A 17,434-nucleotide genomic window follows, 5' to 3' on the forward strand; every position below is an offset into this window, starting at 1 on the left:
CATGAGCTTATCGCACACACAGGGGGTTCAGTGCTTTCTTCTGTAGGAGATCATCCTACAAGTCCCTTCCTCTCTGAGCAGCTCCTCCTTCTTGCACTGTAAGACCTCTGGCACTTGCAGAGTCCAGCCCTCCTCTCGCCATATCTTGAGAACAAACTAAGACATAGACGCGAGAAAGAAGGGCCACTCCTGCGTCAGTACATGGAAATGACAGAGAGGCGCTTTCCTCAGAAAGCGTCTTGGGGAGTTCTCACTGTGGCTCAGAGTAACCTGACTAGTAACCATGAGAATGCCCATGAGGATGCGGGTTCGATCCCTGGCCTCACTCAGTGGGTTAAGGATCTGGCATTGCTGCGGTTATGGTGTAAGCTGGCAGCTGCAGCTCTGGTTCCACCCTTAGCCTGGGAACTTCCATATGCCGCAGGTGTGGCCCTAAAAAGCAAAAAAAAAAAGGCATCTCTGGCAGCATAGCTCAGCTCTCTGGGGCACCGCCAGGGTCTCAGGATCAGCCATGTGCCCACTGGTCGGCCAACAGGCATTCCTGGGGAGGCCCCGGGCAGCTTCTGCCACTTCCACCACCGTCACCGTGCCACCCTGGAGAGCGACCCTCGCTGCTGATGGTCACAAAGGTGCGGGGGCCCCCTGCATGTGGAAAATTCACAGTTTAGGAATGTCCCCTGGTTGTCGATCCTGGGACACCCCCAAAAGACTTTAGTTAAGCACTTTGGGGAAGAAAACGAGGTTGTCTTGCTACTGAAGATGTCTTTCCAGCTCTTTTTGAAAAAAATCAGTGCCGTTGAACTTGCCTGGTTTGTATTGGCTTCACTTCTCTTTCCTGCTGCCACCTCTCCCAGATACCAGCTGGGCTGAAGAACAAACAAAAATAAACAGTTTTCTGCAGCAAAAACATTTAGTTTCCTCTCCTGTCTCCTAGCCCGCGGCAGGGCACTGAGTCTTCCCAAGTCTTGCTTTGCTCTCCTGTTTGTCCGCTTTGCCCGGAGGGTCTTGAGAGCTGGATGGTTTATCCTTAGGGTCAATTCCACAGAATCTTTAACCTCCTTCCAAAGGAGGCTGTTACACCGCCCTCTCTCTTCATCTTTCTGGTGTCTTTTCTTGCAATACTGAGAACTTCATTCTAGCATGGAGCCTTGGAGTTCTCTGCAGGCTTATTAAGGAAGCAATATGGTAGGATTCCTGCTGTGGCGCAGTGGGTTAAGAATCCGACTGCAGCAGTTCAGGTCCCTGAGGAAGCTCAGGTTCAAGCCCCAGCTTTGGGCGCGGTCGTTAAAGGATCCAGCAGCTGTGGCTCACATTCAGTCCCTGGCCCAGGAGCTTCCCTATGCCATGTGTGCAGCCATTTAAACAAAACAAAACAAAAACCAAAAACAAAGGAAGCATTGGGTTAAGGAGCTGGGACAAAAAGCAGAATTGCAGCTGGGAGAGGTGAGTGGTGGTTTTCAGTTGGTTACAGTCATTTTGTTTCACTGCATCTCAGGGAAGTTTATATTCAGAGTTAACAGCATGATCGAGGCGTGATTTATATACCTTAAAATTTAAATTGTTTTATGTGAAAACAATTCAGTGATTTCTGGTCAATTTACAGAGCTGTGCAGCCTTTGCCACACTCCAATGTTAAAACATTTCCAGAGTTCCCCTTGTGGCTCGGTAGGTTAAGAACCTGACATAGTCTCCTAGAGGAGGAAGGTTCGATCCCCGGCCTCGCTCAGTGGGTTAAGGATCCCGTGTTGCCACAAGCTGCAGTGTAGGTCACAGATGCGGCTTGGATCTGGTGTTGCTCTGACTGTGGCTGTGGCTTGCAGCTTCACTTCGACCCCTAACCCTGGAACTTCTGTATGCCACAGGTGCAGCCACAGAAAGAAAAAAAAAAATCTCCACGATCCCCCAAAGTGCCCTCATGCCCGTTTGCAATCAGTCCCCATTCTCACCAGTAGCCACGAATTCATTCTCTGTCTCTATACATTTACTGTTTCTGGAGACTTTTTTTTTTTCTTTTTTGGCCGCACCCATGGCTTACGGAAGTTCCTGAGCCAGGAATCAGAGCGCAGCTTCAACCAGCTTCAATCTGTGGCATGCCAGGTCCTTAACCTGCTGCACCATAGCGGGAACTCCTGGAAATTTCATATTCATGGAGCCCTACCATGTACGGTCTTTGGCGTCTGGCTTCTTTCACTGAGCATCATGTTTTGGAGGTTCATCCACGTGGTAGCAGATGTCAGCACAGCAGCCCCACTGTATCTGCAATTCCGTATCCATAGATCCAACCAACGATGGACTGAAAATATTGGGGAAAACATCCTAGAAAGTTCCAAAACGCAAAACTTGAATTTGCTGCATGCCAACAACTAGTTACATAGCCTTTCAATTATATTTACAGCTAGTTACGCAGCATTTACATTGTATTAGGTATTGTAAGAGATGATTTAAGGTATATGGGAGGATAGGTGTAAGTCGTGTGCAAATCATATGCCATTTTATGTAAGGGGCTTGAACATCTGTGGATTTTGGTGTCCGAGGTGGGTCCTGGGACCAATCCCCCAAGGGTACCAAGGGACAGTTATACTTCCTTCCTTGTTATTGGTAACCGTTATTCTATCAATAGATATACCATATCTTGTTTATTTATTCTCCATGATGTTGGTTTGGGTTTTTTTTAATACTGCATGATAGGCCTAAAGTTTAATCTTTCTGGGACACTGGATGATCACAGGGGCTCTGTCGGTGTAGGCGTGGGGGTGATAAGACAAGGAGGGTGAGTGATTTATGTACTGGTTTGAAAGTTGATTTTTTTTTTTGTCTTTTTGCCATTTCTTGGGCCGTTCCTGTGGCATATGGAGGTTCCCAGGCTAGGGGTCAAAACGGAGCCGTAACCACCGGCCTACACCAGAGCAACATCAATGCGGGATCCGAGCCACATCTGCGACCTACACCACAGCTCACGGCAACGCCGGATCCTTAACCCACTGAGCAGGGTCAGGGATCAGACTCGCAACCTCATGGTTCCTAGTCAGATTCATTAACCACTGAGCCACGATGGGAACTCCTGAAAGCTGATTTTTTATATTATCTACATTGCATTTTAAAGATAGGTAGATAGGAGTTCCCGTTGCAGCGCGGTAGAAACAAATCCGACTAGCATCCATGTGGACGCAGGTTCGATCCCTGGCCTCCCTCAGTGGGTTAAGGATCCGGCATTGCCGAGAGCTGTGGTGTAGGTCGCAGACACGGCTCAGATCGAGTGTTGCTGTGGCTGTGGTGTAGGCTGGCGGCTACAGCTCCGATTATGCCCCTAGCCTGAGGGCCTCCCTATGCAGTGGGTGTGGCCCTAAAAAGACAAAATAAATAAATAAATAAAGATATATAGATATATTATGTGTACCAAGTATTGAAAACATTTCTTTTTGGTTTTTAGTTCCCAAGAACATACTCACAGCGATTGATCCAGGTGTTGCTGATCTCAAACCTTCTTCGACGCAGAAAGATGGTGATTACGGTAATTTTTTTTTTTTTTTTTTGCCTTTTGTCTTTTGTCTTTTTAGGGATGCACCCACGGCATATGGAGGTTCCCAGGCTAGGGGTCGAAGTGGAGCTGTTGCCAGCGGCCTATGCCACAGCCACAGCAATGCCAGATGCGAGCTGTATCTGCGACCTACACCACGGCAGCTCAGGGCAACGCCCGATCCTCAACCCACTGAGCAAGACCAGGGATTGATCCCTCGTTGTCATGGATACTAGTTGGGTTTGTTACCGCTGAGCCACGACGAGAACTCCTAGAGATAACTATTGTTAATATATTAGTTCTGCCCTTCCAGCTCTCCACCAGGCTCTGCCTCTGCCAGCCCCTCTGCCGTTTCCTACAAGGCTCCCAAGTGGATCCCATGAATGTCTTGGTTCCCCCCCGCCTGCACTAGAGGCCTGAGAGCCCCACCTGACATTCCCCTTAGGCTGCTCCATAGGGGCTCCTCAAACCCCATCAAAGCAGCTTAACCAGACATGTGAAATCCAAGCTGTCCTGCACTTGGCTGTCATTCCAAAAATAGCCCAACACACCCTCCCTTGATAATTCAGGCCCTTCTCTTCTGTGGTCAGCTGAGCAGACAGCAGCTCTGTGGTTAAGTAAGACATTATTAAATCTCCCAGAGACACAACAAGTGCCTTTGCCTTTAGAATGGAAAAATAAACGTGTTCCCTTCTGCAGTAGAGTGGATGGGTGAGGTTGGAACTGACCCGTTTTGGAATATCTACATCCCCTTTTTTCACTTAATATTTTCAGACTGCTTCCTACATGTTCTTCCTGGCCTAGTCTTTGGCAATGTAGTCAGAAGTCCACTTGTTAGATTTCTATGACTTTTTATTTATGATGGCGGTCTTGGATTGGGAACAAAAAGCCTACCATGAACAGCTGTGGATTCATCAGTCTTGCCTTTTGTTTTTTAATGTTTATGTATTTATTTTTTTATACGAAACAGGTATAAAGTTTGACCCAAGAGAACCGAGGGTTCTGAGGAAAGATGGAGTCATTGTCAGCCACTCTCTGGCAGCATTTGCTTACCTCCGAGGTAGGTCAGTGAATTGAAGCTTTCTAGAATGTCGAGGGATGTGCCGAGGTCTTACAATTGCTCTGTTTAATTATAGCACATGGATAGCTCAAGAAAAAGGACTTGAAAAAAAAAAAAGAAAAGAAAGGAAAATCTAAAACTAAACTTTAGAAAACTAGAGAAAAAGTTTGACATTGCAACTGCGGTCTTCGCCAGAGGCCTGAATTTAGGTAGAGTTCCCGCCGGTGACCCATATAAGAACCCACGCACAGGGACGGAACACACGCCAGAGTCATACTCTCTGGCAGCTGGGCTCCACGGGGAATGTTCTGATTGGCAAAGTAGGAAGCTGAGGAATGCATTTTCCTGCTCTAGAATTTGGGAAGGGCATAGGATTATCGAATTCCACCCTTGGCTGGAAGAAAATTGAGCTGAAAGATGACTTCGTGGATAAAACAGGTCATGCCCTGTGAAGGCAGAGCCCCTGTCTGAGTCACCAGGGTTACTTCGCACGGTTGCCAAAGTTCCGCTGGATAATCTTCCCCTCGAGGAGCGAGTCAGACTCAGCCCTGCTTAATTAGCAGAGCCCAGATCACTCGTCAGCGAGGCGGGGTGCGGGCCCGTCTTTCCTTGCCCGCCTCTCCGCTCCCCTCCAGAGAGGCCGTATTTTGGAATGTGGGGTCTGCAAGTTGCAGCAATGCCTGCCCGACTCTGTGCAGGGAGCCAAAGCCTCTGAGGACGTCTGTAAAATAGCTGTGATAATATAATGCCTGACAGCACGACTTACTCAAGGCCTGCCAGAGTGGGGGCCGTTTGGAGTAAGCCTTCCTCAGAGGAAGATAAAGCCTTAAGGAAACATCTCAACACGGGAGTTGAAAAGTCTTGGGACCCTCTTGGGACCAGTCGTCTTGATTTTTATTTATTTATGTTTATTAACCTATAGTTGATTGACGATGGTGTGTCAATTTCTGCTGTACAGCAAAGTGACTCAGTCACACACACACACACACACACACATGAAAGTTCATGGCAATGCCAGATCCTTAACCCACAGAGCAGGGCCAGGGGTTGAACCCATATCCCCATGGATACTAGTTGGGTTTTTAACCCACTGAGCCACAACAGGAACTCCTACATATGTATATTCTTTGTCTCATATTATCTTCCATCATATTCTATCCTGAGAGATTGGATAGAGTTTCCTGTGCTGTACAGTAAGACCTTATTGCTTGTCCATTCTAAATATGATAGTTTGCATCTACTAACCTCAAACTCCCCGTCCATCCCTCTTCCTCCCACCCCTTGGCAACCACAGGTCTGTTCTCTAGTCTGTGAGTCTGTTTCTGTTTTGTAGGTAGGTTCATTTGTGCCATATTTTAGATTCTACATGTAAGTGTTATCATATGGTATTTGTCTTTCTCATTCTGACCTACTTAATATGAGAATCTCTAGGTCCATCCATGTTGCCGCACATGGTATTACTTCATTCTTTTTTATGGCTGAGTAGTATTCCACTGTGTATATGTACCACATCTTCCCAATCCATTCATCTGTCAATGGACGTTTAGGTTGTTTCCATGTCTTGGCTACTGTGAATAGTGCTGTAGTGAACATATGGGTGCATGTATTTTTTTCAATGGAAGTTTAGTCTGGATAGATGCCCAGGGGTGGGATTGCTGGATCATATGGTAGTTCTTTATTTAGTTTTTGGAGGTACCTCCGTACTGTTTTCCAGAGTGGTTGTAGGGACCACTATTCTTCCTGTATGGTTGTTAAGAATCTTCTCTTTTCTAACCATCCCCCCATTTCCATTTCTTGCTCTTCCTGATAATTGTCAAACTTAAGAGATGTAAGGGTTTTTATTGTCGAGAATATCCCCATGTTTTTGAAGTTCCCAGAGAGCCTCTTGGAGGAAAGGCACCTTGAAAACACTTCACACAGAAGAGCAATGAGAAGGCTTCTTACTGTGCTATGGCCACTCCGGGTTGTGTCATTTCCTCCCAACAACTGTCTTGGTCCATCCAAGTGGCCGTACATAATAAGATACCCTGGGCTGAGACTGAGTAGCTTAAACAACAGAAATTTATCTTCCTCCAGGCTGGAAGGCCATGATCAAGGTACAGGCAAGTTTGGTTCCTGGTGAGAGCTCTTTTCACGGCTTGTAGACAACTGCCTTCCCCCTTTGTCCTCACACAGCAGGGAGGGAAAGAGAGAGAAAGAGAGCTCTTGGTGTCTCCTCTTTTTTTTTTTTTTTTTTTGCTTTTTAGGGTTGTGCCTTTGGCATATGGAAGTTCCCAGGCCAGAGGTTGAATCAGAGCTACAGCTGCTGGCCACAGCCACAGCCACAGCCACGCAGGATCCGAGCCACATCTGCAACCTACACCACAGCTCACAGCAACACCGGATCCTTAACCCACTGAGCAAGGTCAGAGATTGAACCTGCGACCTCATGGTTCCTAGTCAGATTTGTTAACCACTGAGCCATGAAGGCAACTCCATCTCTTCTTATAATAACACTAATTGTGTTGGATCAGGACCCCACCTGTATGACCCCGTTGAACCTTAATTGCTTCCTTATAGGTTCTATCTCCCAATACAGACACATAGGGGGCTCAGGCCTTAACACATGAATTTGGGGGCATGCCATCCTGTCCATGGCAACAACCCAAAGAGAAGGACTCTTCTCCCCTGCCTACACACAGGGAGGCTGAGCCTCAGAGGAGTTGAGCCATTTGCCTGAGGACACCGAGTAGCCAGCAACAGGGCAGGATTTGGGCTCAGCAGATGCAAAACCTGCCTTCCAGCTTCTCGAAGACAGAAGTATGCCCTTCAGAATGGTGAGGGACTGAAACCTCATGACCTGCAGTGATGTGAATTACTTACTTCCATCCCTCTGTGTCCTTTGACGTGCTCATCACTCCCAGAAACCTTTGGAGAGGTGTATTTGTTATGCATCCATCTCTCCACTGGACATAGTGTCATAAGGCAGGTGTTTGTCATCTTAGCATCTAGTTAGTGCCTGGGATAGAACCAGCATAGAGTCGAGTCCCAGGAAGTAGTTACTAAGTGACCGGGAGTTCCTTCTGTGGCTCAGTGGGTTGAGGGCCCGATAGAGTGTTTGCGAGGATGCAGGTTCGAGCCCTGGCCTTGCTCAGTGGGTTAAGGATCCGGCATTGCCGGAAGCTGTGGCATAGGTCACAGATGTGGCTCGGATCTGCCATGGCTGTGGCTGTGGTGTAGGCCAGCGGCGACACCTCTGATTCGACCCCTAGCCTGGGAACTTCCATTCGTCACAGGTACGGCCGTAAGAAAAAAAAGAAAAAAAAAAAGGGACCAGATAACGAGTCCTCCTCTGGTGTCACAAGCTGTACTGCACCTTATTATCACCCCATGGTTTCTAATTTTAGTTATTCAATTTTAAAGAAATTAAAGGACTCAATGGGTTATTATTTGGTTGTATTGAGGGGTGTTTAGGCACATGCATCTCAGCAAGGAGCGACCAAGCCTAAATTTCATGTCAAAGAGAAAGGGGCTCTGAACATGCTGTGTCAGGTGTTAAGGAGATGAAGTGGCTACTGGAAGTCCTTTCATCAAATCCCAGAGGCTCACAAAGTCTTATGGGAACACGAGCCTCGAACACCCTCCTCATCGTAGCTAGAAAGTGGTCCCTTTGCCAATTCTGACGCATCTTCATCCTCAGGGTAGGGATGCGATCTGAAGGCTGGACTGGGGTCCCTGGGCCCCCACCAAGGGGAAGAGGCCCCCATACAGGGGAGGCCCCCACAGGAGCAGCCAAAGAGACTGAGCTGGGAAGACTCTGACAAAATCGGCCAAAGAGACAGTAGAGAGAACGAGTCCAAAAGGCCGGGTCCACAGGTCAGGCTGCAGGTAGCTTTGCCACCTTAGTGCAGCCAAGTGCCCATAGGGGACCAGCAGACTAGAAACCAGAATCAAGGCACTTGTCCCCTGATGTCGAGACACAGGTGCTGGTGGAACAGACACGAAAACATCCAAGGATCCCTGATGAGCAATTTCTCTTTTTAGTCATTCCAGGGGCCTATGAGGCATCTTGGGAGCATTCAGATTTGTCCTCCTCTCAATAGTATAGATCTACTCTTTGAATTCATTCTAGGATTTAGACCATAGGTTTGAAGAAGCTCATGGAAAATTTTTGAAATTAGGGGAATGGAAGAAGGTGCCTGCATGTGTGTGGGCAGATGGGTGTGTGTGTGTGTGTGTATGTGTGTTGGGGGTTCAGGGAAGGCAGTTTCTTGGGCAGCTCAGCCATTGTACCCCTGCTGATTGTGCTGCAGGAGACTTATTTAGACATTTGTGCTAAATGACTCTGACTTCACACTTGTTGTGCTAAACAGAGGAGTTCCTGTTGTGGCTCAGCGGAAACAAATCTGACTAGCATCCATGAGGACGCAGGTTCGATCCCTGGGCCTCGCTCAGTGGATTCAGGATACAGTGTTGCTGTGAGCTGTGGTGTAGGTCACAGATGTGGTTTGGATCCCGAGTTGCTGTGGCATAGGCCAGCGGCTACAGCACTGATTTGACCCCTAGCCTGGGAACCTCCATATGCTGCGAATGCAGCCCTAAAACACACACACAAAAAATATTTTTTTTTTAAATAGACATTTGTGCTCAGAACCTCATGTCTCCCATCCCACCCAGACTATGTTTATCTAATTGCATGTCTGGTGTGGCCTCATATTTCTGTCACTGTCTTGGGCCTGTGTGCATCTTCAACCTCTGCAGGGCTGACCATGGACTTCTGGGGTGTGTGGGGTACCTGGGGCCGTGGGTAAGAAAGCAGCGTTTCTCCTGAGTTGGGAGAGCCTTGTTGTCTCCTATGAAAGGAACTCCGGGACCTCAGACAAACCCACATTGAAACAGAAGCATAATAACACATTCCACAGTCCGAGTTACATGATCCCCTGTCGGGGAGGATGGCTGGAGATCAGCGCCGCCTTGTCACCTGGGTGTGTGTTCTGACGTGTTCCCACGGCCTGTCATCTTTGATTCCATGACAGAAAGGTGTTATCACATCCCTAAGTGCTGTCAGACCAGTCCCAGGACGCTTTGCGCTTTTGCCCAGTGGAAGCAGGGCCCCTCGGGTGGCACCCTCGCCCCCCGCCTCTCGGTGTCTTGTTTGGACACACATAAGCTGGAGTTGGAGCTTGTGTTGGCTCCAGACCAGAGAGTCAAGGGCCCCTGGGCCTTAAAGGTCACGGCCACCGTGGTGAGATTCCCAAGGGCCACAGCTGATGAAACTGAAGTCATGTTCGCTTGAGCCTGTGATGAACTGACACGAAAAGGAGACCAAGACCAATGGCAGCAAAGGGCAAAGATGCTGTTTAAGAAGGAGACGACTGCCTTTACGTCTCCAGAATATATGCTAGGAGAAAGGGTCACAAAAGCTTAAAGTGGTCTGACTGGTTTCAGAAAACACGTGGCGTCCCCTTGGCGTAAAGCCCAGGGCTTTGGGAGCGCCCTGGCCAAGCTTGGGGTGCCGGCCTGGTGGCCGCTTTGGCCAAGGGGAACAGCGGGGACAGGAGGAGCAGGGTCGGCTGACTGCCGGGGCTCCATCTAACGAACATCTGGTGACTCTGACTTCACACTTGTTGGTTCAGTTGACCAGGAAGCCTCTTTTCCAGGGGGCCAGCTGTGCTCTCCACCTTTGATCCGTGGATCTCAGCAGACGCGGGGTCCACACAGCCCGAAGAGTGACCGCTTGGCAGGGAGTAAACCTGAGCCAAGAGGCACCCAGGGGCTGACGCATGCGAAGCTCTCCTGATGTTAGAAGCCAGACCTTCCCCCCTGGATGGAGGGAGAGAGGAGGAAAGGCAACTAGCATTATGGCGTCCCCACCCACAGGGTACCAAGCCAGGTGCTGCAGACTCAGGACCCCTCCCTTCACGCACTCAGCAGAGAGCCGTGTCCCTCCCTGCTTTGACTGGGTGCTGGGGATTGGGTGAAGAACAAGGCTGTTTGGCCCCAGCCCTTGCATCCGATGGGGCAAGAAAGGACAAAACACACTCATTGACTTAGTGACAGTCAAGGTGCCATGAGGCCTAATGATGGGGGACCTCATCCAGACTGGAGGTGGGGTCACAGAGGGCTGGACAGAGAGGGGAGAAAGAACATTCCTGGCAAAAGGAACCGCACTTGCAAAAGCACCAAGGTCTAAAGCCGTCTCGCCCCCTCTGAGGGCTGAAGAGAGGCCAGTGGATGGGAAGGCAGAAAGCAGAGGGATGCGTCTTTGGAGGTGAACTTGAGGAGGGGTTGGACGGCCAGCTCCTAGCCAGCATCCTAGGCCGTGGTCAGGTTTGGCTTCTTACCCTATGGGAAGAGAGGGACTGTTTATACGTTTCTTCATTTGCTTGCTTTTTTAGGGCCCCACCTGTGGCACCTGGAAGTTCCCAGGCTAGAGGTCACATTGGAGCTGCAGCTGCCAGTCTATACCACAGCCACAGCAATGCCAGACCCAAGCCGTATCTGTGACCTACACCACAGCTCATGGCAACACTGGATCCTTAACTCAGAGGATCCTTAACTCAGAGGATAAAACCTGCATCCTCATGGAGACTAGTTGGATCCATTTCTCCTGCGCCACAAGGGGAACTCTAGGTTTTAAGTAGGGCAGTGATGTGGTCTGATGTGCATTTTTATTTTATTTTATTATTATTTTTTTTATTTTTGTCTTTTTGCCTTTTCATATGGAGGTTCCCAGTCTAGGGGTCTAATTGGAGCTGTAGCCACCTGCCTACACCAGAGCCACAGCAACAGGGGCTCCGAGCCGTGTCTGCGACCTACACCACAGCTCACGGCAATGCCGGATCCTGAACCCACTGAGCAAGGCCAGGGATCGAACCCTCAACCTCATGGTTCCTAGTCGGATTCGATAACCACTGCGCCACGACGGGAACTCCAGATGTACATTTTTAACAAGATAACAATGGCCACAGTGGAAAGATGGGTGAGGAGACCAGCTGGGGGCGGGGAAATGGAGAAGAGCAGTTCCTATTTTTCAGATAAATTCACTAGATCACAAGACAGGTTCATGAAAGGAAAACACCAGCCACTCACCAGGAAATATTCACAGTATATATACTGTCAAATGATTATTATCAAGAATATATTTTGGAGTTCCCGTAGTGGCTCAGTGGTTAATGAATCCGACTAGGAACCATGAGGTCGTGGGTTCGATCCCTGGCCTTGCTCAGTGGGTTAAGGATCCAGCATTGCCGTGAGCTGTGGTGTAGGTCGAAGACGCGGCTCGGATCCCGCGTTGCTGTGGCTCTGTTGTAGGCCGGTGGATGCAGCTCTGATTCGACCCCTAGCCTGGGAACCTCCATATGCCGTGGGAGCGGCCCTTTCTAGAAAAGGCAAAAAGACAAAAAAAAAAAAAAGAATATATAGCAAGTTCCCGCTGTGGTGCAGTGGGTTAAGAACCTGACTTCGGCTGCCCGGATCACTGCAGAGGTTCGAATTCAATCCCCAACCTGGTACAGCGGGTTAAAGGATCTAGCATTGCTGCAGCTGTGATGCAGGCCACAGCTGTGACTTGGATTCAGTCCTTAGCCTGGGTACTTCCATGTGCTGCAGGTGTGGCCATAAAAAATTTTTTTAAAAGAACATATAGAGATTTTATGTGTGTGTGTGTGTGTGTGTGTGTGTGTTTTGTCTTTTTGTCTTTTTAGGGCTGCATTCACAGCTTATAGAGTTTCCCAGGCTAGGGATCCAATCACAACTGAAGCCACCAGCCTACGCCAGAGCCACGGCAACACAGGATCCGAGCCATGTCTGCAACCTACACCACAGCTCACGGCCACGCCAGATCCTTAACCCACTGAGTGAAGCCAGGGATCGAACCGGAGTCCCCGTGGATGCTAGTCAGGTTCACTAACCACTGAGCCATGACGAGAACTCCCTATATATATATTCTTTATGTGTAATAGGAACCACACAACAGTCCAGCGTTTTGAGAAGGGAGAATAGATAACCATCTGAAGAGTCGTAATCGGGGATCAGGGAAATACCAGCCAAGCCTTAGTGAGATACAATTTTATGCCCGTACGATTGCAAACAAGCTCGAAGCCTATCCATACCCTGTGCTGGAGAAAGTGAGGCGTCACTGGATTCCTCACACGTTGCCACCACTTTGGAAGTCACTTCGGCACCATTTCCCCAAACTCGCATACCTTACAACTCACCCAGCTGCCTTCCTAGATCAGTAGGAAGCCCTTGCCCAGGTTCACCGGGGACATTCGCAGGAATGGTCAAGGTCACAGGGCCCACAGACAGAAACCTGGCAGCCACCCAGATGCCCAGCAGCAGGCGTGTGAGTGAAGCAACTACAGTGCAGTCAGGACGACGGAGTAGTATGAGGCAATACTCCAAGTGAAAAACAAACACACACCAACCCCCCAGGGCTATTTGTAACGTTTTACCCGTCTATCCTTTTCAGAAAATTTTTGAGGATACGTAGAGGTGTAATAAGGTATATAAAAAGGCAAGCAAGGGAGCAATGACCGTGGAATTCGGGTGGTAGTTAATTTGATGGGGAGGAGGGGCTGGCTCGGGGGAGGGGGACCCACAGGTTAGACCAGGTTAGACATGGGTATTGCCAAGGCTCCAGATTTCCTGCTGGGGGAGGTGCTTATTCACAGTGCAGGTGCTGATGACCGAATGTAAATTAAAATGTAAGGTAATTAAATAAATAAGCATAAAGGAAAGTCTATGTTGCCCAATAAAGAGGATGCGTCATATCCTGAGAATTTATGGTTCGTTTAAGTCTACCTACCTGGAGTCTTTAAGAAGAAATAAGGTTGGGGACAGAGAGAGAGAGAGGGAGAGGGAGGAAAGGAGGGAGGGAGGAGGGCATGATGGACAGTCACTAGCCCAGCGTTACCTGCCCGTCTGGGGCAGAGCCAGACTTTGAACTCTCCTGTCCTGGCGAGCATCTGGTTCACCCACGACAGCACCACTGGGAATGATGGGCTTGGGAGAGGAGAGGAGGGGCTGTGGGTGATACTTATTTCCCAGACGCTTGAACAGCACGAGCTGACCCTGTCTTGAACCAGGACAGCTGGAAAGGTTACCATGGATGGGACTCCGTTTCCCCACTGGCAGCACTCCTTACAGGCGCTGCAGGAGGTGATGGCTGCAGACGTGGCTGTGGTCGGACTTCAGACTTATGCTTTCCCAGGAGAAGCAGGAGGGGAATCGTGGCTGCACTGAGAGGCTCTATCAGAGTCAACACGAACAGGAGGGGTTGGAGAGGACAGTGGCTGGGAGGCTCCGGCGGGGGAGGCAGCAGGGAGAGGAAAGGAGGAGGCTTCAAAGGAAGGAAGGTGAGAGTGAAGTGACGAGTCCACTCCCAGCAGAGGCTTTGATGTGTGTGTGTTGGGGCCGGGATCGGGGAAGGATTTGCCCCATCAGATCCGAGCCTCGGGTCTTAACATCATTTTTGTATGTCGTGGTTTAATGACTGTGTCTCAAATGCCAGTGTCTCCCAATCCCCCTTCCACTGCCACTCTTGGCAGCGAAAGTGGCACAGAGGATGTGAGGCGGGTCTATATTTGCACACATCTTCAAAATACCCTGGCTCTTAGGAAAGATGGACAGTTAACAGCACTACAGGGAGTTCCTTTTGTGGCTCGGTAGGTTAAGAACCTTCCAGAGTATCGATGAGGATGCAGGTTCGATTCCGGGCCTCGGTCAAAGGATTAAGAATTTGGCCTTGCTGAGAGCTGTGGGGTAGGTCACAGACATGGCTCGGATCCTGTGTGGCTGTGGCTATGGTGTAGGCTGGCAGCTGCAGCTCCCATTCGACCCCTAGCCTGGGAACCTCCATATGCCGCAGGTGCAGCCCTAAGAAGAAAAAAAGAAAAGAAAGAAAAAAACAGCATTACAGACGCAGCTTGCTTCCCCTCCTCCAGCCAAAATCAGTTTTGCCTTCCAACTTCTGTCTTAAAAGGAGTGATGAGATTGTGCCCATCGGGGCAATGGCAACAAAGAACCTCAGAGTCTAGTGCCTTGAGCCTTGGGTGGAGGTAACCGAATGGCGAGGTTTCAAGTTTCCAGAAGATAATGTGTTCCGCTTAGATCTCTCCTGTCAGGTCACAGCTGCCGTATCCCTTGACTGTACATGAAACGGAACAACCCTGGAATTCTGAACCTCCAGTCTGCACCTCTGCGGAAGGACAGAGGCAGCAAAGACAACTGTTATCACTACTGGCGTGTAGTGACAGGGGAGGCTGAGTGCCTGGAGGAGGATGTTCTGTTGAGATGTAGCTGCGAGGCCGGTGGTGCCAACAGGACATCTCACAAGGCGCCCAGCTCAGGAGCTGGCTTCCCATCCAGGCTGCACTTAAAGAGGCCAGCTGAGCTGACGCGGTGGCATCTCCCCTCCTCAGCTTGAGTCTCTATATCAGGGATCCACAAAGTACGGCCCACTGGCTGACTTTATAAATAAAGTTTTATTAAAACACAGCCACACCTCTATCATCTTTCGTGTTACAGCAGCAAAGCGGAGTAGGTGCAACACACACTCTATGGCCCACAAAGCCTTCAAGTGTGTACTTTCTGAATCTTTATAGAAAAAAAATCTTGCAATGCTCAGCCTATATTAAAAAGGCATTAACTGGATCATTACTTCCCCAAAAGGGAGCGCTAATGCCTCAAAGCATACGCAAATGAAGAGTAATGGTCCTTTCCACGCAAGATTGATATAAGGATTAAACATATGTAAGGATTTAGACCAGGATACATAATACCAATAAATACTATTTCTATTTCTATTACACAATCATTTGGATATCAAACTTTTACTCCCAGCACTTTTTATTTATTTTTTTAATCTAAAAGAAATTAAGCTTTGTAACATTTACTGTATTAGTACTTATACGTATGCTTAAACCTTTTTTTTTTTTTTTTTTTGCTTTTTAGGGCCGCACTTGCGGCATATGGAGGTTCCCAGGCTAGAGGTCCAATCGGAGCTGCAGCTGTTGGTCTATACCACAGCCACAGCAACACAGGATCTGAGCCACATCTGTAACCTACACCACAGCTCATGGCAATGCCAGATCCTTAACCCACTGAGCAAGGCCAGGGATCAAACCTGTGTCCTCATGGATGCTAGTCAGATTCGTTAACTGCTGAGCCACAAAGGGAATTCTGTATGTATGTTTATAAATAAATTTTTCAAAATGTCCTCCTGTTAATGATGGCTTACAGTTTATTTAGCATTCGCTATATGGCATTGAGTGTTCTGAGAGCCTCACAAGAATTAACTCAACTCTATGATAGAAAGGGGCTTTTAGGAGTTCCCGCTGTGGCTCAGTCATTAACGAATCTGATTAGGAACCATAAGGTTGCGGCTTTGATCCCTGGCCTTGCTCAGTCGGTTAAGGATCCAGTGTTGCTGTGAGCTGTGGTGTAGGTCGCAGATGTGGCTCAGATCCCGAATTGCTGTGGCTCTGGTTTAGGCCAATGGCTACAGCTTCGATTAGACCCCTAGCCTGGGAACCTCCATATGCTGCAGGAGCGGCCCTAGAAAAGGCAAAAAGACAAAGGGGGGGGGGTAGCTCCATTTTATAGGTGAAGAAACAGAGGCACAGAGAGGTTATATAATTTGCCAGAAGTCACACAACTAGTGAGTGGCAGATCCGCATTTGAGCTTGTGGCGGGTGGGTCCAGCTTCTCAGTTCCATTGCTATATATGCTCTCATAAACACACCTATATTGACTATATATGCTCCAAACTTGTTTTGATTATTATTAATGAGAGTATATGACCAGTTAGGTATGAATGGTCTCCAAGGAGCTGTCCAGGACTGGCATCTGCCTTCACCACCTGCCTGGGCACATGCTTGTTTCTTTGGGACTTTGCTCTGGTGATGACTGACAGCTCCTCCAGGTCCTGACATGTTCTCTCTCCCTTGCAGCCCACCCTGAGAGAGCTGCCCTGCTGTTCGTGTCCAGTGTCTGCATCGGTCTGGCTCTTACGTTATGTGCCTTGGTCATCAGAGTGTCATGCACCAAGGACTTCCGGGAGTTGCAGCTGGCGAGGGAGCACCTGGTGCCAGGAAGTGACAAAGCCGAGGAGGACAGCCAGGATGAAGAGGAAGAAGAGGACTCCTCTGACTCCGACTTTCCGGGGGAACTCTCGGGGTTTCGTAGGACTACATATCCTGTCTACAGTTCCGTAGAGGCTGCAGAGCTGGCAGAAAGGATTGAACGCAGGGAGCAGATCATCCAGGAAATATGGATGAACAGTGGTTTGGACACGTCACTCCCAAGAAACATGAGCCAGTTCTACTGAAGCACAGATACATTTCAATGCCCAGCTACGGAAGAGGGAAGGAGCCAAAATGCCCCTCCAGTTCTGTTTCACTTGTACCTTCTATGAAGGAGAATTTGTCACGTTGTCAGTACTGGGGAAGCCAGCATGCTCTTAAAGGGACATGTCAAACTGTTTACAGCACATTTTAAAATAAATTAGGAGGGAACAAGTCTTTGTTTCTTGTATTTATTTAAATTCAGGTCTATATGATAACAGAATTAGAGTTCATATTTATCAAGCACACTGTTTATCAAGCCAGGCACTGTTCTAGCTTTTCACATATTAAAACATTTAACGAAAATGACAAAGTTGTGAAATCGTGTTGTCCTTCTCATTTTACAGATGAGTAAACAGAAGATCCCTATCTATTCATAAAAGAAGTATTAATATTCAAGATGGCACGTGTTGAGTTCAGTCACCATGGGTTCAATGGTGGTAGATTTTAATTACCAATATAATTTGTTTAGAGAAGGGGTTGACAAAAAAAATTCTTAAGGGACAGATGATAAATTCTTTGACCAAAAAA

At 48.5% G+C, this 17,434-nt stretch overlaps 1 protein-coding gene across 3 annotated transcripts in view; it reads left to right on the forward strand.

The window, feature by feature from the left end:
- EVA1C (eva-1 homolog C) overlaps positions 1 to 17,077 on the forward strand; it is a 103,709-nt gene extending 86,632 nt beyond the window's left edge. For all 3 annotated transcript variants that reach the window (XM_047795485.1, XM_047795502.1, XM_047795494.1), the window contains exons 6-8: positions 3,431 to 3,511; positions 4,488 to 4,577; positions 16,511 to 17,077. In XM_047795485.1, the coding sequence (XP_047651441.1) occupies positions 3,431 to 3,511; positions 4,488 to 4,577; positions 16,511 to 16,887 (548 nt within the window). In that variant the 3' untranslated portion in view covers positions 16,888 to 17,077. The remainder of the gene's footprint in view (positions 1 to 3,430; positions 3,512 to 4,487; positions 4,578 to 16,510) is intronic.
- Positions 17,078 to 17,434: the final 357 nt, after the last annotated feature.

Source organism: Phacochoerus africanus, chromosome 1 (genome assembly GCF_016906955.1).
Source record: "Phacochoerus africanus isolate WHEZ1 chromosome 1, ROS_Pafr_v1, whole genome shotgun sequence".
Taxonomy (NCBI): domain Eukaryota; kingdom Metazoa; phylum Chordata; class Mammalia; order Artiodactyla; family Suidae; genus Phacochoerus; species Phacochoerus africanus.